A 22,682-nucleotide genomic window follows, 5' to 3' on the forward strand; every position below is an offset into this window, starting at 1 on the left:
GTGACTTCTTATTTCTCAACGGTAAGATGTGAATTGTCAAAAGAGTCATCTTGAAATGTGAATTATGTTTTCTTCTTTATTATTGCATTTTTATTGAGGTATAACTTAGTAAAATGCACATTTCTTAACTGTACAGTTTTAGTTTTCACATATGTACACCTCAGAATCAATGGTGAAGACTTTCTCAAAATCCTCCTGCCAGCAGGTTAAAATATTTCCTAGATGATTCTGAGCTACACTATTAAGAATCTTTGGTTTGTTAAGGACCAAATTGAGTAATGTACATAAAAATACATATCATAAAGTGTTAATACAGATTAAAGTTAGGTAACTATTTTTTAAAAAACTTAAATTTCTTGTGTGCCTTTTTTCATGGGATTTGCAATTCTGGCTCACAGAAATTCTCAATTTCTTTTCTTTTTGTTTTTAAGAAAATTAATGCAAAACTTCATGATGGAGTGTGTCAGCGCTGTAAAGAAATTCTTGAATGGCGTGTAAAATACAGCAAGTACAAACCATTGTCAAAGCCTAAAAAATGGTGAGTTAAGTTTCTTAATTGCCTTACCAGTATCATATGTACCGTAGTTTATTTTATTCATTCCACGACTTCCAAAATGGAATTCAAATAAATATTAGGTAAATAGAGAAGGGATTCCATTCTCCCACATAGAATTTATCTTAGCATGCTGAATCTTACTTTGTGAAGGCAAACAAATTGAAAAAGTGGATTGATCATTCCCTGCCCCATTCTTCCATAAATAAATAAAACACCATTTTTATAGACTTTTGTTCATAAAAGGTGGGTAGGGCAGAGAGGAGTATGTTTGTTTTGCACAAATCTACCTCCCACTGATGAGCTAACAATATTTACTGTGGATCATCTTTCCAAAAGGGACTTTTTAATGCAAACCATGAAGTTTACTGAAATAGCTTAGATGAAGTATCATAAGTAAATTGCCAGATTGATAATTTATAATTGCATTCCTTTGAATACTTGGGTTTAAATGAACTGATACTGGACTTTGTTTCTCATCCCTCTGTCCCTCGACCTTTCTCTGCAACTCTCGGATTCTGTTTGTGCAGCCTTATGTACACCCTGGTGCTGCTTCCTTATAGCCTTGAGCTCAGCTGAATAAGAACTATATTGGAGGGTAACTGCTGCCCAAGTGACGGTTTTAAATATAGAAGTTAACATTAATACATGTGATGGTGTTTTTACATTATGAATTTTAAGTTAGTAGGTTATATATTAGCTATTGAGAACACAGTTGTTCATTGCTGCTTTATTTTCCTTTCTGTTTTTGAGTAGTGACAACTTCCTTAAGTGTGTCCTCTCTTCTTTAACAGGAAGAAATTTACTTAAAGTTTGGAAGGTTAAAATAAAAAATATATCTGAAATAACCTTTGCTGTTTATTTGTTTTGAAAAATTATGTCAGACATTTTGTATATCTATAAATCAAGCTATAGTATAATTTGTTTTCTTGAATATTTAACAGTTGGAATTTTTATTTTGGGCGATTTATTTTTCCTAAGATGCAAAAGGTAAAAGCCTCAAAGAAGGGTATTTAACTTTTTTTTTGTATTACACTTTTATAGAAGAATTTTTACTACTTATTATAGGTATAGTTGACCCCCTGTTATATAGATATATAAATTTCTCTCTGCTCTTTTAAGTCTTTTTCTGTGTTCTTCTAGCATTTCCTCCTCAGAGAAAACACTTTGAAACAAATCTGAGGAGGTTTATGCCCACTGGCCCAAATTAGCAGTAGAGAAATTTGGCAACTGTTTGTATCCAATGCTAGATATCCATGAATGAGTTAACTGTTTTCTCTGTGATTGAAATTAGATACTGGTTGTGCTAATCAAGTGTGTAGTTTTAGTTAATAGGCCCAATAAAAGATCTGTAACTTTCTGAATATTTTTAGCAAATCTTTCTATGAAAATGTATTTACAAATCATCACACTCTCCATTTTTCTATTAGTAGCATTATTTCCTAAAAGCGTGAAGTATAGATAACAAATATTTACTTAGCCTTAGAGTTTAATAGATTAGTACTATAAAAATGGAAATAATTAAAAAACATCCCTGCCTTACCCATTATTTGATTTTAATTTTGTATCTTTTATGTGCTGTATCCTGTATGTTTATCTTCATTATGAACATCCAATGTGTAAAAGATTATATTATTATACATTTTGCAGATGCTATGGTTTTCTATAAAATTTCTGAACTTATTTATTTGTGACAGTTATTGGATTTTCTATTTTTGTGTGTGTGTATTACTGTGGTCTTAATATTGTACAGCTCTCGAAGAATTTGCACACTTTAAATCCTGGTAGTACAAATATTCTCTTCAGAAGGAAACTCAGTTTTAAAAAACGTTAAAAGAAACAGTGTTAATAGCAAATCTTATGTTTAGTTCCAAAAAACATGTAACACAACAACCTTTAAGAATGGCTGGACAAAAGGCAACTTCCAGCCAAGATGGAGGTATAGGTAGACACGCTTCACCTCCTTGTACAACGAAGGATCACAAATAATCTAAAAACAAAAAACAACCAGAACTGCCAGAAAATCAAACTGTATGGAAGTTTGACAACCAAGGATTTAAAGAAGAAATATTTATCCAGATGGGTAGGAGGGGAGGAGACAGGGAGCCAGGGCGGAGAGGATACGGTATGGAGGGGCAAGATGGTAGCAGCAAGGCAGCAATGGCGGTTGTGCAGTGGGCAGTCCTACATTCATGTGTATTGGATAAAAGCCCAGAGGGACAGCTGGGAAGGGATCCCAACCCCAGGCCAGGCCGCTTAGCCCGGGGTTCCGGCACCAGGAATATAAAGCCTCATAGTTTCTAGCTGTGAAAACCAGTGGGGTTTGGGATGGTGGAAGATACTGCCTGTCTCTCAGGAGAGTGTTTAGAGAGTTCCCATGGTCCCAGAATGTACAAATTCTACTCTGGGAACCACCACCAGGGTAGCAGCTAGAGGGGCGCCATTGCATGCAGTAAGTGGGTGAAGGGACTAGAAAAGAGGCAAGTGCTGAGCAAATGGCATTGTTCCCTCTCTGACCCTTCCCCCACATACAGTGCCATCTGTGGTGAAATAGATTGCCCTGCACTGACAAATACCTAAAACTCCACACCTTAAAATATAACAGGTGCTCCCAGGCAAAGAGTCAGAGCAACGTTACCTAACACACAGAAACAAACACAGGGAGGCTGCCAAATTGAGGAGACAAATATGGCCCACATGAAAGAACAGATCAAAACTCCAGAAAAAGAACTAAGCGAAACATATATAGCCAACCTATCAGATGTATGTAGGGTTCAAAACACTGGTGATAAGGATGCTCAAAGAACTTATTGAGTATGGCAAATGTATAAGGGAAGAGATGAAGGCTACACTAAGTGAAATAAAGAAAAATCCACAGGAAACCAATAGTTTAGGGAAGGAGGCTGGGGTTCAAATCAATGAATTGGAACATAAGGAAGAAATAAACAGTCAACCAGTACAGAATGAAGAAACAAGAATTTAAAAAATGAGGAGAGACTAAGAAGACTCTGGAACATCTCCAAAAGTGTGAACATCTGAATCATAGGAATGCCAGGAGGCGAAGAGGAAGAGCAAGAAATTGAAAACTTATCTGAAAAAATAAGAAAAGAAAACTTCCCTAATTTGGCGAAGGAAATAGATATACAAGTCCAGGAAGCACAGAATGTCCCAAACAAGCTGAAACCAAAGAGAACCACACCAAGACACATCATAATTAAAGTGCCAAACATTAAAGTTAAAGAGAGAATCTTGAAAGCAGCAAGAGAAAAGCAGATAGTTACCTACAAAGGAGTTCCCATGAGACAATCAGCTGATTTCTCAAAAGAAACTTTGCAGGCAACAAGGGGCTGGCAAGAAGAATTCAAAGTGATGAAAAACAAGGCCTACAACTGAGATTACTCTATCCAGCAAAGCTGTGATTTAGAATGGAAGGGCAGATAAAGTGCTTCCCAGACAAGGTAAAGCTAAAGGAGTTCATCGTCGCCTAGCCCTTATTATATGAAATGTTAAAGAGACTTATTTAAGAAAAAGAAGATCAAAACCATGAACAGTAAAATGACAACAAACAACTATCAACAACTGAATCAAAAAAACAAAAACAAACTAAACAGACAACTAGAACAGGAGCAGAATCATAGATATGGAAACCATATGGAGGATTATCAGTGGGGAGGAAGAAGGGAGAGAATGGGAGAAAAGGCATAGGGATTAAGAAGCATAATTGGTTGGTACAAAATAGACAGGAGGGTGTTAAGAATAATAAAGGAAATGGAGAATCCAAAGAACTTATATGTAAGATTCATGGACATGAACTAAGGAGGGGATTGCTGGAGGGAAAGACAGTACCATGTGGAGGAGGGCAATAGCATAATCAATAAAATATACTTAAAAATAAAAATTAAGAAAAAGAAAAAGAATGGTTGGCTGTAGGACAACTGTAATAGAATAACAATTAAAAAAAGAAAAAGAATGGTTGGCTGTGGACACATGGACCCAAAGGCTACCAACTGTGTCCTATCTTGGAGTCACTGAAGTTCTTAGAATCAGTGAAGTTCATGGTGATGCTGCCAGTACCTGGGCAGTGTAGGGTCACTCAGAGGCTTTAAATGACTTCAATGAGGTCAAGGAGTTGAGTATTAAGAGTACCTCAGGAGCTGCTGCTATTCCACATCACCCTGAGGCACATGAGGTTCGCCATCAATAGCTCATGATGAGTGCAAAATCAGAGAAATAGAATATTGTATAAATTCCAAGATACAGAAAACATGACATTAAAGCCTGAAGGAAGATCTCTAGGAATAAAGAAGCCTTAGATAATGCAAAATAAATGATGACTAATGAGAGATTAAGAAACGACTAGTCAAAACATGGTCCAAACATACTACTTAAGAAGATACCTTTCTGGTCTAGAACATTATAAATTTCAGATTACACTGAAGATGTGATTCAATTAGGCATTTTAGGAAGCCTAGCTTTCAAACTCCAATCCAGGATTGAGAACTATAACTTGTCTATATCCACCTTGATTTCTCTGCATATTAAAACTTGAGCAACATTGTAAGGGGATTTAAATCCATTGATGAAAGATGCTGATGGTAGTGAAGAGACCGAAATTTTGCCACCCTGAAGCTGCTTTTTGGGATATTGATTTTAAGCTATTTTTTTAAGAAACAAAAGGCTCAGAAGGAATCTTTGACCCTCCCCCCTTTCCTGCCAAAGAGATTCAGAGAAACCACCGTCAGGAAGATCTTGTGTTCCCCTTAGCCTCATTTGAATTAAGTATGGTAAACAAGAGAACTTCTGGCAGGTGCCTGTTAGCTGGATACCCTCTTTGTCTCATTGTTTCTGAGTCACCTAGCAAGGATTTTTCTGCCCTGTGTGTTTTGTCTCCCTCAACTATCTGTAAATTGAGCATTCTCACTTCGAAACCTAATAACCTGTTACCCACCGCCCTTTTCTCCTTTTTCTAAAAATGTCTTATATACCCAGTGTTGCTGCACTGTCTTGGAATTTTCTTGGATTTATTATGTCTGTGTGAATTCCCCATGTGTATGTATTATATTTGTATTTCCTCCTGTTAATCTGTCTCTGGTAATTTTGTTATTAGCCAGCCAGAAGCACTTAGAAAGTGGGTGGAAAAGTGTTTATATTTTTTTAGCCTCACCACAGTAGCATAACCTGTATTGAAATTTTAAATGTTTTGTTCAAGCTAATTCTTTATATTTTTCTTTGTTGGGATTTATACTTATTTATATACATGTTTTTAAAAACATACGTGTATCTGCGGAAATAGATTATATGTTCAGGTACAGAAATGCTTAAGCTGCTACCGAGAAACTTCTTATGCCTTGTATTTTAGGTAACTAAGCAATCCTTTCCTCCTATCAATTTAGAAATATGGTAGGCAAATACCCAAACTTGTGTTGGAATCTCTAGCCTGCTTTTTTTCCCCTTCCTACCCATAAAAGAAAAATCCACCAATAATACAGTGTTAACTAATGTTTAACATGGCCATAGTAGAAGAGAAAGGAGAAGCTAGTATAAAACAACAGGGCACGTATAGATTAGGGTCAGAGTTTAGAATTGTTTCTGTAAGTCCTGTATATCAGTAGTTCTCAACAGGAAAGGGGGAGAACTTAGCGCCCCTCCCCACTCCGAGGTACGTTTGGGAATGTCTGGAGACATTTTTGATTATGGTGACTAGAGGATCTGGGAGGGATGCTACTAGCATACAGGAGGTAGAGGCCAGGGTTGCTGCTGAACATCCTACAATACACAGGACAGTCCCCACAACAAAGACATATCCAGTTCCACATGTCAGTAGTGCTTTGGTTGAAAAACCCTGCTATGTACGAAATCTATGGATATTCACAAGGTCAAGACACTGAAGCATCATTTATGTTGGGGGGGGGGGCCTAAAAATATTAATATTTTTCTTCTCAATTTATATGTTTTTCTAGGCAGGGCTAATAATAAAATTAACAAAGACATTAACAGGAGGAAAAATCAAGTATTTAATACACGTGCATGGGACATTCACATAGTTGTGAAAATTCCAACGACAGTGAGGCCTCATTGGATATGTAAGACATTTTTGGACAAAAGAGAAATGGAGGGTATGGGATGGAGTCTTAGATTTTAGGAGTGAGAATGAGCGATTTACGGGTAATTGAGGGAGAGCGGAACAGAGGGGTGGGAATATTCTTGCTAGGCAACTCAGAAACAATGGAACACAGCGGGTGGGGGTATCGAGCTAACGTGCCTGGAGTCTTCCTGACTAATGCTAGGGTGAAGATTCTTAAGGAGATTAAGCCAAAGCTCCCTTCTCAAAGCAGGTTTGTTTCTGAATCTCTTGGCCAGGAAGTGGGAGGGGGCGAGGTCAAAGTTTCCTTCTGAGTCTTGTTTTTTAATAAACAGTTTAAAATCAGTATCTCCCAAAAGCAGCCCCAGGGATGCAAAACTTTGGTCCCTTCAATATCTTGGGTCAGTGTTTTTCGAACTTTTCTGCTATAGAGAATTCTTGGATAAAACAAAAAGTTACCCAGGCGTTCATTAAATACAACAGGCCAAAACAGAACTTTCCTGAATGGGGACAAGGGAGCCCAGACCTTAAATGCCACAAGAATGTGATTGAAAATAGATTTCATCCTGAAATTAATTCAAGGGAAGAAGGGAAGAACGGGAGTAGTAACATGCCTTAGTACCAGCATTGCTCTAGGGGTGGCCAGCCTACTAGTTTCATGGCTTGTGGGTGCTGCTTCATGCTTAACACACTACTTTTCATGACATCTTTTCATTAAACAAAGCCACCCCCGCAGAGGACCTGGTTCTCACATCCAGGTATTCTAACATAATTTGTACCTGTACAGCCTCTTAGGTTTTATTCCCACTGACTACTCCAGGCAGCCCCTATCTCTTCATATTTCATTGCATTAAATAAATAAATTCTCTTCTAATTCACCTGTACTCAGATACCTCCATTGGTGTGGAGTTTGAATAAATTAATATTTTTAAAAAGCCTTGTTTCACTTCAGTGTCTTAAGGGCTCCTATGGGGAGGAGTTGGGTTTCTGTCAGCAGGAAGGGAGGTTTGTCCCCAGGGAAGTTCCACGTTTCCATGTCTACTATAATGTGTAGAGGAGTTGAAGGTGGGTGGAAGTATTTTGTGAAAAAAAACAAAATATAATACTATTTGGGAGGAAATGAGCAGAGGGGGATGAGATGTTGCTAAACAGGCCTGTCCCACCCTATGGCTTACCTTTAACAATACGCTCCCTGTTTACTACAAAGTTTTTTTTATAACCAAATTAGCCAAACTAAAACCTTCAAGGTAATCTTTCATAGATCAGCCCTGTTCTTTTTGAAGTTATCTGTCTACCTACCTATCCATCTATCTGGCTATCTTTTTCTGGTGGTAGTAAAAAACACATAACATAAAATTTATCACAACCATTTTAGGTGTATATATTCGGTAATGTTAAGTATACTCACATTGTTGTGCAACAGGGCTTTTTGTTTTCATTTTGCAAGTTTGAAACTGTACCCATTAGACAACAACTTCCTGTTCGCTCCTGCCAGCTTTTGGTAACTACCATTGTACTTTCTGTTTCCATGAATTTCATTACTTTAAATATCTCATATCAATGAAATCATGCAGTATTTGTCTTTCGGTGACTGGTTTGTTTCACTAAGCATAATGTCTTAAAGGCTTATCCATGTCGTAGCATGTGACAGAATCCCCTTCATGTTTAAGGATGAATAATATTTCAGGGTGTGTATGCACCACATTTTGTGTATCCATTCATCTGTTGATGGACATTTGGGTTGCAGTAGTTCTGTTTTTAAGTTTTTGAGGACTCTATACGTTTTCCATGGTGATTGAACCATTTTAGAGTCCCACCCACAGTGCACAAGGGTTCCGGTTTCTCCACATCCTTGCCAGCATTTGTTAACCCATTTACTTTTAAAGGAAAGAAGTACTATACTCATAAAATTCTGCTGAATAAAGAATACCACTGCAGTCCTTTTTCAAAGAAAGCAGATTAATGCACAGAGAGCACCAGATGTGTTCACCAGCTTGTGATTATATTCATGGCAGTGCTTTGGCACTGGACTCTGCCCATCAATTGGCATTCATTATTTGTTTTTAGAGCACAAGGTAAGACTGTACAGGAATAATAAAATGAAAACAAGGGAGATAGATTTAGAAAATTTATAAATTAAAGATAGAAGAGTGCTTGCTATTATACACAATGTTTACACAAAACACTGCGGGGGGGGCACCAGAAAATGGAGGGAAAATGATCAAGAATCCTCCGTTTTCTTTAATAGACAATACAGATAATCTTGAGCTGTCTCTTTGTGTCTTTGGGGGGATTCCACATAAATTGTCATTTCTTCATTCATTTGCTCTTCTTAGTTTTTCTTTCCTCTTATTACATAATCTCGATCCATGAACATTAATCTTTTCTTTCAAAAAGAAGACTTTATCTGCTTTGAATATACTATTTAAAGGTGAAAGTGGAATTTTCATTACTGTCATCAGTTGCTCTCCTGTGTATAAAGCCTGCATTTTGACGTTAATATTGATTGATACAGCAAGTTTTGATTCAAAATTGCCTACCCTAAAGTGTAATGATTTTGGTTTTCTCTCTTTTTCTAAACTACTTTTGTTCAGAGGTGAATTACTTTTTACTCTTAAGAATTATTCTAGCCTTGGATGGATAACTGAGTTGGTTAGAGCATCATCCCAATAGGCCAAAGTTGCTGGTTCAATTTCCAATCCGGGCACATACAAGAAGCAACCAATAAACATAAATAAGTGGAACAACAAATCAATGTTTCTCTCTCTCTCAAAATCAGTAAATAAAAATTAAAAAATATATACTTTAAAAAGAACAAAACATCTTTAAAAAAGAATGATTCTAATAAAATCTACTGCAACTAGAAGAGTTGGTTCGATCTTTCCACTTATTTTCAAACACATCATTTAGGGACATGGGAAAGTGAATAGTAAGTAGCTGCAACTCAAAATTCTTAGAACTTGGGGATGTTGTTTCCTTAAAAGCATTTTCTAAGAAGCATATGATGTAATTTCTTAGTATAGTTTCAGAATCTTTCTGTGTTAGCACAGATTACTTAGAGCCACTGGAGGAAATGTGTTATGGAATTCTGTCAATGTTCAGTTTCTATTATTTGTACACCGAAGGTGGAGTAGCACAGCTCACTATTTACAAGAGCACTTAGTCATCACATAATGTGAGACTATTACAAGTGGAGCTTAATTACGATAAAGGTTAAAGTGTAATAATGTGACCAGGAAATGAAGGTGGTGGCAGAGTAAAACAAGCCCTTTACTTCTAGTAAAGACTAGAAATGTAAGTTATTTTCCCTACTGGTATTTATTGTGTATATCTCTGTTTTTCAAACCTTTTATCTCAGCACCCTTTTACACTTCAAAAATAATCACTTAATAAATAATATGGGTATAAATAACATGCCTATTAAGTTAATATTAATAACTTCTTTATGAAAAATAAATTTTGAGCTAAAAATATTAGTGAGACAAATGGCATTGTTTTACACTTTTACAAATTTCCCTAGTGTCTAGCTAGTAGAAGTGTTACAGAACAGAGTTTGTCCACCCGGCGCTGGCAGAGCCAAACACTGAACACTGAGGATTGCAGTAGAGAAATATTGGTTATTTTATGGATGAATTGTGCCACCCAGGACAATAAGGAGGTAATGCTAAAAAACCTGAACTTCCCAGTGGCAGGTAGATTACAGATTACATGGGACAAAATCACTAGACACCCTGGGTTAGGGGTTTGGTTTGAGCTGGGAACTAATTGGTTGGAATTAAGATAAGGATAATGAATCATTTCTTCAGGTCTTATGGACAGTTCTGAGGTCTGTTCCAGTGTCCTTCTGTCTGATTTAAGGGTAGAGTAGCCACGGGGTCTGTCCACCTTAGGGCTCAGGAGCTGACACAAAACTTACATCAAGATGTTAACTTTATGGAGCATCGGCCTGCGAGCCAAGTGTCGCTGGTTCGATTCCCAGTCAGGGCACATGACTAGGTTGCACGTCAGGTCCCCAGTTGAGGGCGCGAGTGAGAGGCAACCACAGAGTGATGTTTCTCTCCCTCTTTCTCCTTTCCCCTCTCTCTAAAAATAAATAAATAAATAAACAAATTAATTAATTAAAAAAAAAAGATGTTATCTTTAGCCTGCCAGAGGTCCTAACCTTGTGATCATTAGTCAGGCCTGGCTACTATCTTCTGCAGCCTGGTGGGTTTCTGACTATGGGGGTCAAGGCTAAGTCTCTGAGTGGGAGGGAGAGGGAGAGAGAGATATGATTACCAGAATTAGGATTTAAAGCTAAATTTAACAATGTCAGAAGGACCATTGGAAAAAGAAAGTAAACTTTAATGGCCTTTTCCTGATAATTGTGGCAGTTCATCCTTGATACTATACCAAATCTCAACAAATGGCAATTTCCTGCAATGTAGAATCTGAAATACATCAGTGAAAAGTAGATGCTGTTAAACTAAGTTGCTGTCTTGTGCTTTGAATAGATCTTTCTCTTATGGATGATTTTGTAACAATGCATTTGCTCATTTGGAAAATAGTAGTTCACTGAGTTCACCTTCCAAATGTTGATATGTTTTTATTATACAATATAATAAATCATGTTAGTATCACAATCATGTCATTAAAAAGTATATGGGTTTTATTTTTGTTTTTTAACAGACTTTGTGGAGGTGCCGCTGTCTTTGTTCATGCCTAACAGGACAGCACGTTTAGTATCCATTATAAGAATGAGACTCAAAGAAGTTAAAGTGACTTCAAAGATTATATAGCAAGGACATGTCAAAGCTGGCCTAAAATCTAGGTCTCTGTTTCCTAAATCGGTGCCATTTTCAAAATAATATTTTCTAGTATCTACAGAGGTCCATTGAAAACTTCAAATTCTGTCTCTGATTTTCATCCTTAAATATATAAGGAACATTTTTTAGCATTTAATTACTTTTTCTTTTGTGTTTTGTAAAAAGGTGAATATCTTTTACTTTTAAAATAGCATTTTTAAAAAGTATATTACTGTCTTCTTTCTTAGTAAACATGGTTTATATTTGACTAGTTTCCGCTAAGTTAATTTGTTATAGTATGTGAATGGTCAAGATTATTTGATTCTTCCTAGGAATTATATTCTATAGAGAAATGAAAGTAGGAAAAAATATTATTTTAACATCCGAAGTTCTCTTAGTTAGCAATGTATATATTCACAAAATTTTCAAAATATAACCATTTTCAAGGAAAATTAGGTAAAATTTACATTTAGGTGATTTAAAATGTTTCCCTTACTATATATTTTGTAAGAAAAAAATGGTCAGGAGTGATTAAATAATTTACAGTTATTTTAAAGATGTTTCAGTGTATTTCACAAGTTTTATGACAACTTGGAATGCATATTTCTTAATCTTAAATAGTATCTAAACCATTTAATGCTTGAGATCAAGATTTTATGTGGTAAAAAATAAAATCCAGAAACTCAATTACTTTCAGACCTTATCTCATTCTTCTCCCAGTGAGGATGTAAAGCATGGATTAAGAGTTTTGAAAGAGAAGACACACAAATGTGCCACTTCTGTGACAGAGAAACTCGAAGGCTATAAACATCTAAAAATTTATATAGTTTACATTTTCACAAACATGTCTTACACTTAAAAAGAAGAAACATGTCATTTAAAAAAATGTGTGTATCTCCTTTAAAAAATAGGTGTATTCAAATTCACAGAGGTACTAGCCTAACATAACCTAACTGGTTTTCAGAATGAATTTAAATTTGAAAAGAAAATAATCTCTTTCAGCAATCGAATTCCTTCTCTTCTCCAAGTGGCCATTACCTTTCCAACCGGTAATGGGGACACTGGAAAGCCCACATCAAGGAAGTATCACTTTGATCTGGTCATGGGTTTTCAAGTGGCAGTGTGCATAAGAATGTCTTGAAGAGTTTGACTAACAGGAAGATTCTTGGGACCCATCCCCAAGATTCTCATTATGTAAATAAAGGGCGTAGCCATTAATCTGCATTTTAATAAGCTCTGCAGGTGTTTGAGCCAGAGTTTAAAGGCACTGTTTTGGGGAATAGAGAATGTAGAACCTGTGATCTTTTGACTTCAGATTCCAAAACCTGAGATCCCATTTTTAAGCCTATTTCACATGTAAATTTTAACATTGACAATTCTGTGAATAGTTTTATCCCTTAATTAGCATTTTGAATACTTAAAGATGGATTTGCCCAGGAGTCCCTGGTGTGAAACAACATATATGCAGAAATGACAACATTCTCACTTTCGTGAAGCCTCAGATGGACCTAACCAAGATAGACTTTCTTTAAAATTATTTTAAAACTTAAAAAATTAAAGCAAAAAAAATACTGCAAATTTTTCTAATTCAAACTTATTTTTCCATGGATTGGACTACGATTGTTCATCCATTCATCAGTTGATGTACATTTAGGGTTTGGCTAATTTTTGGTGATTATGAATTAGATTGCCATAAACATTTATTTACACATTTTGTTGTGAACATATTTTCAATGCCTTTGAGTAAATATCTAGCAGTGAGATTGCTGGGTTATATGTTTAGTGTATGTTTATGAGAAACTGTCAAACTTATTTCCAGAGTGGCTGTACCATTTGCATTCTCCCCATCAGTTTATGAGAGTTCCAGATAATTTAGCCATAAGCTAAATTTGTCTTGATATTAGGGTCTCATCAAACGAGTTGGGAACTATCTCTTCCTATTTTGTTTTTTGGAAGTATTTGTGTAAAATTAGTATTGATATTTCTTAAATGTTTGGTAGAATTCATCAGTGAAGGCATTTGGGCCTGGAGTTTTATTTGTTGCAGAGTTTTTAACTATGATTAAATTTGTCTTTAATGTATAGAAGAAATTTTAGATTAGGAATTTCTTCTTAAGCCAGTTTTGATCATGTCTTTACAGAATTTGTCCATCTTAATGATGTTGTTGGATTTATGGGCATAGAGTTGTTAGTAAAATTTTATTACTATTCTTTTAATATTTGTTAGATCTGTAGTGCTGTCTCCTCTTCATTTCCTGATATTAGTAATTTGTGTCCTTTTTTTTTTTTGCCCTGATCATTTTGATTATGTGTTTATGAATTATAGTAATCTTTTCAAGTGAACCTGGTTTTGGTGTTATTGATTTTCTCTATTTCTTTGTTTTCAATTTCACTGATTTCTGTTCATATCATTATTTCTTTCTTCCTTTTACTTGCTTTGAGTTTAATTTATTCATATTTTTTCCTACTTATGGTGAAAGTTTAGGTAGCTTTTCTTGTTTGATATAAACATGTAATTATATATATATTTCCCAGGGGCATTTTAAGCTCTATTTCACAAATTTTGATGATATGTTTTCATTGTCATTCAATCAAAATATTTTAAAATTTCCCTGTGACTTCTTCTTTGACCTGTATGTTCTTTAGAATGTTCTGGTTATTTATAGATATTTGGGCATTTCCAGATATTTTACCAATTTCTAGTTAATTTCATTGTGGTGAAAGAACTTCATATAACTTCACAGTTTTTTTTTTTTTTCCCTTTAATTTATTGAGGTTGGTTTTATGGCTCAGATACGGTCTATCTTGGAGAATGTTTCATGTGTACCTGGGAAAAATATATTGCTCTTCTTGGGCGGAGTGTTCTATAAATGTCAATTTGGTTGACAGTCTTCTATCAACCAGGTGTTCTATATCTTTACCGATTTTTTTTTTTTTTTTTTGTCCCTTGAGTTACACAGAGAGAAGTGAAGTCCCTAGTTGTAATTGTGGATTTGTCTGTTTCTCTTTTTATTTCAATAATTATCCCTCATTTATTTTAACACCCTGTTTGGGCGCATAAACATTTAGGATTTTTGTGTTTTTTGGAAAGTGATCCTTTTATTGTCATGTTAATACAATTTCTTCAATGTTTGCATGATTTTTTTGTTCTACTTTATATATTTATGTTTAAAGTGGATTTCTTATATATTTTATCTTTCATTTTCTGTTTTTCTCATGTCTAACATTCCCATTTGACTTTTTAAAAAGTTTTATTAAGATTTAATTCACATACTATATAGTTCATCTATTTGAAGTGCACTGTTCAGTGGCTTATTGTACAACAGTCACAACAATCAATTTTTGAACCTTGTCATTATCTCAGAAAGAAATCCATACTCATAGCAGTTGATCTCCATTTTCCCCCAAACATCTTCCCACATTTTCCTTTTTGTCTTATAGATTTATTAATTTTGGGTATTTCATATAAACAGAATCATATAATATATATTCTTTGTGACTGGCTTATTTCACTTAGAATAATTTTTTCAAGCATGCTGTAACATTTATGTGTACTTACTTGTTTTTTATCACTAAATAATATTCTGTTGTATAGCTGTACATCTTACTTATTCATTCATCAATTGATGGACATTTGGATTGTTTCAACTTTTTTGGCTATTACAAATAATGCTGTTGTGAACATTTAGTGTACAAGTTTTTGTGTGCGTATACTACATTTTCATTTCTCTTGGCTATATTTAAAGTGGAGATTCTGGGTTATTTGATAACTCTATATTTAACCTTTTGAGGAACTGTCAAGTTATTTTCAAAAGTGATCATACCTCCCAGAATGGTGTAGCTCAGTGGGTTGGGTGTCATTCTGCAAAAGAAAGGCCACCAGGAGTTTTATTCCCAGTCAGGAAACATGCCTGGGCTGCAGGTCAGGTCCCCTGTTGGGGCATGCATGAGGCAACCTTTCGATGGTTTCCTGGCACATGGATGTTTTTCTCCCTCTGTCTCTCTTTTTACCTCTCTCTAAAAGGTAAATAAATAAAATCTTGTTTTTTCTTTAAAGGAAGAGTGATATTTTAAACAGTGACCACACCTTTTATTTCCCATCAACAATACAGGGATTCCAATTTTTCCACATCCTTACCAACACTTGTTAGTGCTCTTCTTTCTGATAATAGTCATCCTAGTGGGTGTGAGGTGATACCTCATTGAGACTTTGATTTCCATTTCCCTGATGGCTATTGATGTTGAGCATCTTTTCATGCACTTATTGGCCATGTATGATATGTATCTTTTTTGGAAAATATCTATTCAGCTGTTTTGTTTATTTTTAATTGAGTTATTTGTCTTTATTACTGAGTTATGAATTCTTTATATATTCTAAATACAAGTCCCTTATCAGATATGATTTACAAATGTTTACACTCATTCATTGGAGTATTCTTTTTACATTCTTGATAATGTCCTTTGATGCACAATAGTTTTAAATTTTTTATTTTGAGGTATAATTGACATATAATGTAATATTAGTTTCAGATGTGCAATGTAATTATTTTATATATATACACAATATATCCATTTAACATCCATCACCATCCATGGTTACAAACATTTTTCTTTCTTGTTATGAGAACTTTTTAAGATTTACTCTAGCAATTTTCAAATATGCAACATACCATTATTGACTATAGTCTCTGTGCTGTACATTATATTCCCATGACTTATTTAATACCTAGATGATTGTATCCTTTCATCCCCTTCACCTGTTTCACTAACATTTCACCTCTTGCCTATGGCAACCATCAGTCTGTTCTCTGTATCCATGAGCTGGGTTTATTTCTTCTTTGTTTTTTTATTTTTAGATTCTACACATAAATGAGATGGTACAGTATTTGTCTTTCTCTATTTGACTTATTTCACTTAGCATAATACCCTTACACTTCATCCACAGTTGTTTTCACAAATGGCAAGATTTCCTTAATTTTTATGGAAGAATAATATTCAGTTGCACATATATACCACACTTCCTTTATCCATCACTGGACACTTAGGTTGTTTCCATTTCTTGGCTTTTATAACTAATGCTGCAATAAACATGGGGGGTGGTGTATATCTTTCTGAGTTAGTGTTTTCATTTTTTTCAGATAAATACCCAGAAGTGAATTGTGGATCATATGCTAGTTCTATTTTTTAATTTTTTGAGGAACGTCCACACTATTTTTCATAGCAGCTGTACAAATTTACATCTCGACCAATAGTGCACAAGGGTTCCGTTTTCCTTATATCCTCGCCAACATTTATTTCTAGTTTTTTGATAATAGCTTTTTGAAGAAATATCTCATTGTGGTTTTGATTTGCATTTTCCTGAGGATTAGTGACATTAAGCATCTTTTCATATACTTGTTGACTATCTTTTTATTGCTTTGGAAAAATGTCTTCAGATCCTCTGTCCATTTTTTAATCAGATTGTGTTTGCTATTAAATTGTAAAGTCCTTTATATATTTAAAATATTAATCCTTACAGGTATATGTTTTGCAACTATTTTTTCCCATTATTTTGTTGATGGTTTCCTTTGCTGTGCAGAGCTTTTTAGTTTAATGCAGTCCCACTTGTTTTGTTTTGGGGTTTTTTTGCCTTTATTTTTGGTGCCAAATCCAAACACAAATCAACAAGACTGATGTTAAAGAGCTTACAGCTTATGTTTTCTATTAGGAGTTTTATGGCTTCAGGTCTTGCATTCAAAACATTAATCAATTTTTAGTTAATTTTTGTGTATGGTGTACAATTGTGGTCCAATTTCTTTCCTTTGCCTGCAGCTGTCCAGTTTTCCCAGCATTTATTTAAGAGGCTGTTGCTATATTTTGGGCTCCTTTATCGTAAATTAATTGACCACATATGTGTAGCTTTATTTCTGGGCTCTCTATTCTGTTTAATTGATCTGTAGGTCTGTTTTTATTCCTATATTGTTCTATTTTCATCACTACAGCTTTGTTGTATAGTTTGAAATAAGGGAGCAATGTGCCTCCAACTTTGTTTTTTCCCCTCCATATTGTTTTGGCTATGTGGGATCTTTTGTGGTTGCATACAAACTTTAGGATTGTTTGTTTTATCTCTGAGAAAAATGCCATCAAGATTTTGATAGGGATTGCATTGTATCTGTATATTGTTTTAGGTATTGTAGTATGAGCATTTTAACAATATTATATAGATATATATATAGAACATTCTATCCTCAAGCAACAGAATATATATTCTCAAGTGTACATGAGACACTGTTCAGGATAAATCATATGTTAGGTCTCAGAAGAAGTGGTAAAAGTTAAGAAGATTAAAATCATATCAAGCATGTTTCGCAACCACAGTGGTATGAAACTAGAAAGCAGTTACAAGAAGAAAACTGTAGAATTCACTAATTTGTGGAGAATAAGCAACAATGCTACGGAACAACTAATGGGTCAAAGAAGAAATCAAGAGAAAAAACAGTACTCTGAGACAAATGAAAATGGAAATAAAACATACCACAGCTTATGGGACACAACAAGAACTGTTCTGAGAAAAGTTCACAGCAGTAACTGCTTACATCAAGAAACAAGAAAAATCTTAAGCAACCTAACTTTATACCTCAAGGAACTAGAGAAAGAAGAACAAAGTACAAAGTTAGTAGAAAGAAGGAATTAATATAAATCAGAGCAGACATAAATGAAATAGAAACTAAAGAGACAATAGAAAACATTAATAAGAGCTGGTTACCTAAAAGCATAAACAAAATTCACCCTGACTGGGTGGTTCCCGTTGGTTGAAGCATCGCCCTGATGCCCAGTGGTCGTGGACTTGGTCCCCAGTCAGGCACATGCAGGAGCCCACAGGCGGGTGCACGGATGGGTGGGACAGCGGATTGATGCCTCTTTCTCTCTCCCTTCCTCTCCCTCTCTAGAATCAATAAATAGAAAATAATAAATTTAAAATTAATCTTTAAAGACATAAAGTTGGCAAATCCTTAGCTAGAAAAAAAGAGGAGAGTCAAATAAATAAAGTCAGAAATGAAGGAGATGTTACAACTGATACTGCAGAGACACAAAGAATCGCAAAAGATAACTCTGAACAATTGCACAACAGATTTGACAACTTAAAAGAAATGGATCGCTTCCTAGAAACACACAACCTAGTAAGGCTGAATGATTAAGAAATAGAAAATCTGAATAGAAAGTAAATAAATGACCCTGGCTGGTGTGGCTCAGTGGACTGAGCATCGGCCTGCAAACCAAAGGGTTGCTGGTTTGATTCCCAGTTAGGGCACATACCTGGGTTGTGGGCCAGATCCCCAGTTGGGGGTGCATGAGAAGCAACCACACACTGATGTTTGCCTCCTTCTCTTTCTCCTTCCCTTTGTTTCTAAAAATATATAAATAAAATATATTTTTTAATTATAAATAAAAAAGGAAAATCTGAATAGATTGATTACTACTTAGGAGACTGAATCAATAATCAAAAACTCACCACAAACAAAAGTGCAGCATCAAACAGCTCCACTGGTGAATTCTACCAAACATTCAAAGAAGAATTAGTACCAGCACTTCTCAACTCATCCAAAAAAATAGAAGAGGAGGGAACACTTCCAAACTCATTTTATAAGACTGCACCACTGATACTAAAACTAGACAAGTATGCCAAAAGAAAAGAAATTTATAGGCCAATATTCCTGGTTTATAGGCAAAAATCCTCAATAAACTATTAGCAAACTAAGTTCAACAGTACATTAAAAGAATCATATGCCATAATCAAGTGCAATTTATTCCAGGAATGCAAGGATAGCTCATCATCTTCAAATCAATCAATGTGATATAACACATCAATAGAATGAGATAAAAATCATATGATCATCTTGATAGATACAGAAAAAGCATTTGACAAAATTCAACATCCATTTTTGATAAAACTTCTCAACAAAGTAAGTACAGAGGTAAAGTACCTCAACTTAATAAATGCCATATATGACAAGCCCAAAGCTGACATCATATTCAGCGGTGGAAAACTGAAAGCTTTTTCTCTAATATCAGAACAGGACAGGGATGTGCACTCTCACCAATTCTATTCAGATAGTATTGTAAGTCCTAGCTAGAGTAATTAGGCAAGAAAAGAAAGAAATGGGCTCCACATTAGAAAGAAAGAAGTAAAACTCTCTATGTGCAGATGACATATTTTTAAGGCTTTAAGAAAGTAGATAAATCACAAGTACTATTGTTATTTTGCATCTGTGAACTGTTATCTAGAAATGCTTTATAATTCATCTAAAGTTACATAAGGTAAATATCTGAGATTGAAACCTAGGAGTTTTGTTTTTAGGCTTTTTACCTATACATTTAGCTGCACTTCCTCATATTATCAAATAAATCTTAGATAATTAACAAAACTTAATACTTGATATCATTTTCCACTTTTAGTGTTAAATGTTTACAAAAGACAGTGAAGGATTCTTATCACATAATGTGTAGACCATGTGCCTGTGAACTTGAAGTTTGTGCAAAATGTGGAAAGAAAGAAGACATTGCTATTCCGTGAGTATTTATTTTATGTTTGGGTCTTACTCTTTTAGTAATTGATACGTGAATTTTATTTAAGGAAGCATTCAGTAGCTCTGAGAATCTTAAGTTGCAGTATATCACACTAACGTAGACTTTTTCTACCATACGGGAAAAAGTCTTAATTTATCGTTAAAATAAAAGTGAAACTTCATATTTTTAGAAAGTTAAAATATTTATCCATGAAGTTCATATTTATTACTCATTGCAAAACAAGTTCCTTATTATGTAACTACTTTCCTTTAATGAACATCATGCATCAATTTCTTTGAGCCTATTTTATTGACAACAGTATTATAATTCATTGAATCTTGAGTGAAATTAGTCTTCAAGGATCTTTTTCTTTATACTTATTTCATTATGCTTCTGTTAATCAGGAAAAGTAGTGTAAAGTTTTTTTCAGTCTACACAATTAAATAGTGAAAGCCTAAGAAATAAAGAGAAGATTTTCCTTCTACCTTTAGGTTTAATAAAGAACCAGAAAAGACAGAAGACATTGAAAATAACCCACGTTCCAACTGTAGAAGAAGCTGCAGAAGAAATGAAGAAGAAAGTGATGATTTAGATTTTGATATTGATTTACATGACTCAGAAGAAGATGACAAATAAATTAATATATTAAAAGTCAGTGAGAAAACATAAAATTCTGAACATTTTGACTATGAGTATTTTACAAAAAACTGTGAAATCCTAGTGAAGAATTTGGAATAACCTGTAGAAATGGCAACATTTATACATGGACAATATAAATTGTATGTGATATATGAATAATTATAAAACTTTAATTCAGAGTTTTCTTACAATAAATTTTTAAGTAGCATATGCTAAAATATCTGTCAAAATGAGTATTGGGGTGTCAAATTCAGCTCATGGAAATTATTTAGAAGAATATACTACTTAATATCAAAGTAAACAAGCTTCAGAATTGATGGTTATGTTAGAACTATCTCGTGGAAAAATCAGATGACAATGACCCACATTAAAAAAGCACCCTTACTTAAGGTTTGGTTGCTTTATAATTATTTTTTTTAATAATAAGCTTAACAATTATAGCAAGTATAGATGTTTATTCTTTGAAAGTATATTTATATACATCATCACGTTTTACCTTTTTTGTTTTGTGAAGTATACATACAGAAAATGCATTTAAGATATGTATAGTTTAAGAAATAATTATAAAGGAAACTCATACGTGTATGAAGAAACTGCTTTTAAACAATATAAATTAGCTTTATCTAATTTTTGAACTTTTTTTCTCTTTTTATTTTGAAAAATCTTAGACCTAAAGAAAAATAGTAAAATAATGCACTGAACCTTTGTGTAGTCCCACCTAGATTCATATTTGTTAACAATTTGCCATGTTTTATTTTTATTCTTTTATATTTGAATAAGTGGAAATGGAGGTAAATTTTATTTGCTGAACCATTTGAAAGTAAGTGGCAGGCATTGGTTTTGGACAGACTTATATTATGCATGTTGTTTTGTAACTCTTATTTATTTCATTATTATGAAATCAGTGAGACTGATCCAGGTTGTTGCAAGAGCTTTGATTTGTTCATTTGACATTATTGTGTTTTATTATATTGTGTTTGTGTACCACAATTTCTTTATATGCTCTATGTTGAGGGACATTTGAGTTATCTCAGTTTTCTCCTGTTAAAAATAATACTGCTGGCTATGGCTGGTGTGGCTCAGTGGATTGGGTGCCGGCCTGCGAACTAGGGGGTCACCTGGTCGATTCCCAGCCAGGGCACATGCCTGGTTTGTGGACTAGGTCCCTGTTTAGGGGCATGCAAGAGGCAACCACACATTGATGTTTCTCCCCCTCTCTTTCTCCCTCCCTTCCTCTCTCTCTAAAAATAAATAAATAAAATCTTTTAAGAAAATACTGCTGTTAGCATTGTTACATAGGTTTTTTGGTACATGTCTTGTTTCCTGGTACACATTTTTGTATACATGAGTCTAGCAGTGGTCCTGGGCATCAGGTTTATATAATGAAAAGTAGTATTATATATATTACTATGTAATGGACAGTAGTAATATATATTACTACATAATGCTAAGCTGTCTTTCCAGGATTGTTTTCTCCCTTCCCCACAACGATGTGTTAGAGTTCCAGTCTTCTGCATCATTTCCAGTTGGTATTAGACTTTTAAATTTCTGCCAACTAGATATGTGTGCAATGTATGTCTTTGCCTCATTCATTTTTATTTCTCCAATTACTATGTTTGAGCCCCTTTTTATGGACTGGTTTTTGGATATTAGATGATATTAAGGAATTGTTTTAATAATGTTATTTAAGAAATGCATACTAAATATTTAAGGAGGTAACATCAATTTACTTTAAAGTATTTTAACATAAAAAAGTAAAGACAGATGACATTACAGTGGCATCAAAAATATGTTAACAAGGAGTAAATTTTAAAAATACTCAAGAACTCTTGTCAACAAAAATACAAAATTTTATCAAGACAATTACAGAAAATGAAGACAAAAATAGAGACAGATAAAAATAAATGGAGCCCTGGCTGGTGTGGCTCAGTGGATTGAGTGCTGGCCTGCAAACCAAAAGGTTGCTGGTTCTATTCCCAGGCAGGCTGGGTTGTGGGCCAGGTCTCTGGTTGGAGGCATGTGAGAGGCAACCAATCGCACACACTGATGTTTCTATCCCTCTCTTCCTCCCTTCTCTC

The 22,682-nt window shown here is 34.5% G+C and overlaps 1 protein-coding gene across 1 annotated transcript in view; it reads left to right on the plus strand.

Annotated features, from left to right (window-relative positions):
• CUNH9orf85 (chromosome unknown C9orf85 homolog) overlaps positions 1 to 21,880 on the plus strand; it is a 49,452-nt gene extending 27,572 nt beyond the window's left edge. The window contains exons 2-4 of the mRNA XM_090275865.1: positions 432 to 538; positions 19,855 to 19,968; positions 20,457 to 21,880. Of these exons, the coding sequence (XP_090131991.1) occupies positions 432 to 538; positions 19,855 to 19,968; positions 20,457 to 20,601 (366 nt within the window). The 3' untranslated portion in view covers positions 20,602 to 21,880. The remainder of the gene's footprint in view (positions 1 to 431; positions 539 to 19,854; positions 19,969 to 20,456) is intronic.
• The last annotated feature ends 802 nt before the right edge of the window (positions 21,881 to 22,682 follow it).

Source organism: Furipterus horrens, unplaced genomic scaffold (genome assembly GCF_987537825.1).
Source record: "Furipterus horrens unplaced genomic scaffold, mFurHor1.1.pri manual_scaffold_4, whole genome shotgun sequence".
NCBI classification, from domain to species: Eukaryota; Metazoa; Chordata; class Mammalia; order Chiroptera; family Furipteridae; genus Furipterus; species Furipterus horrens.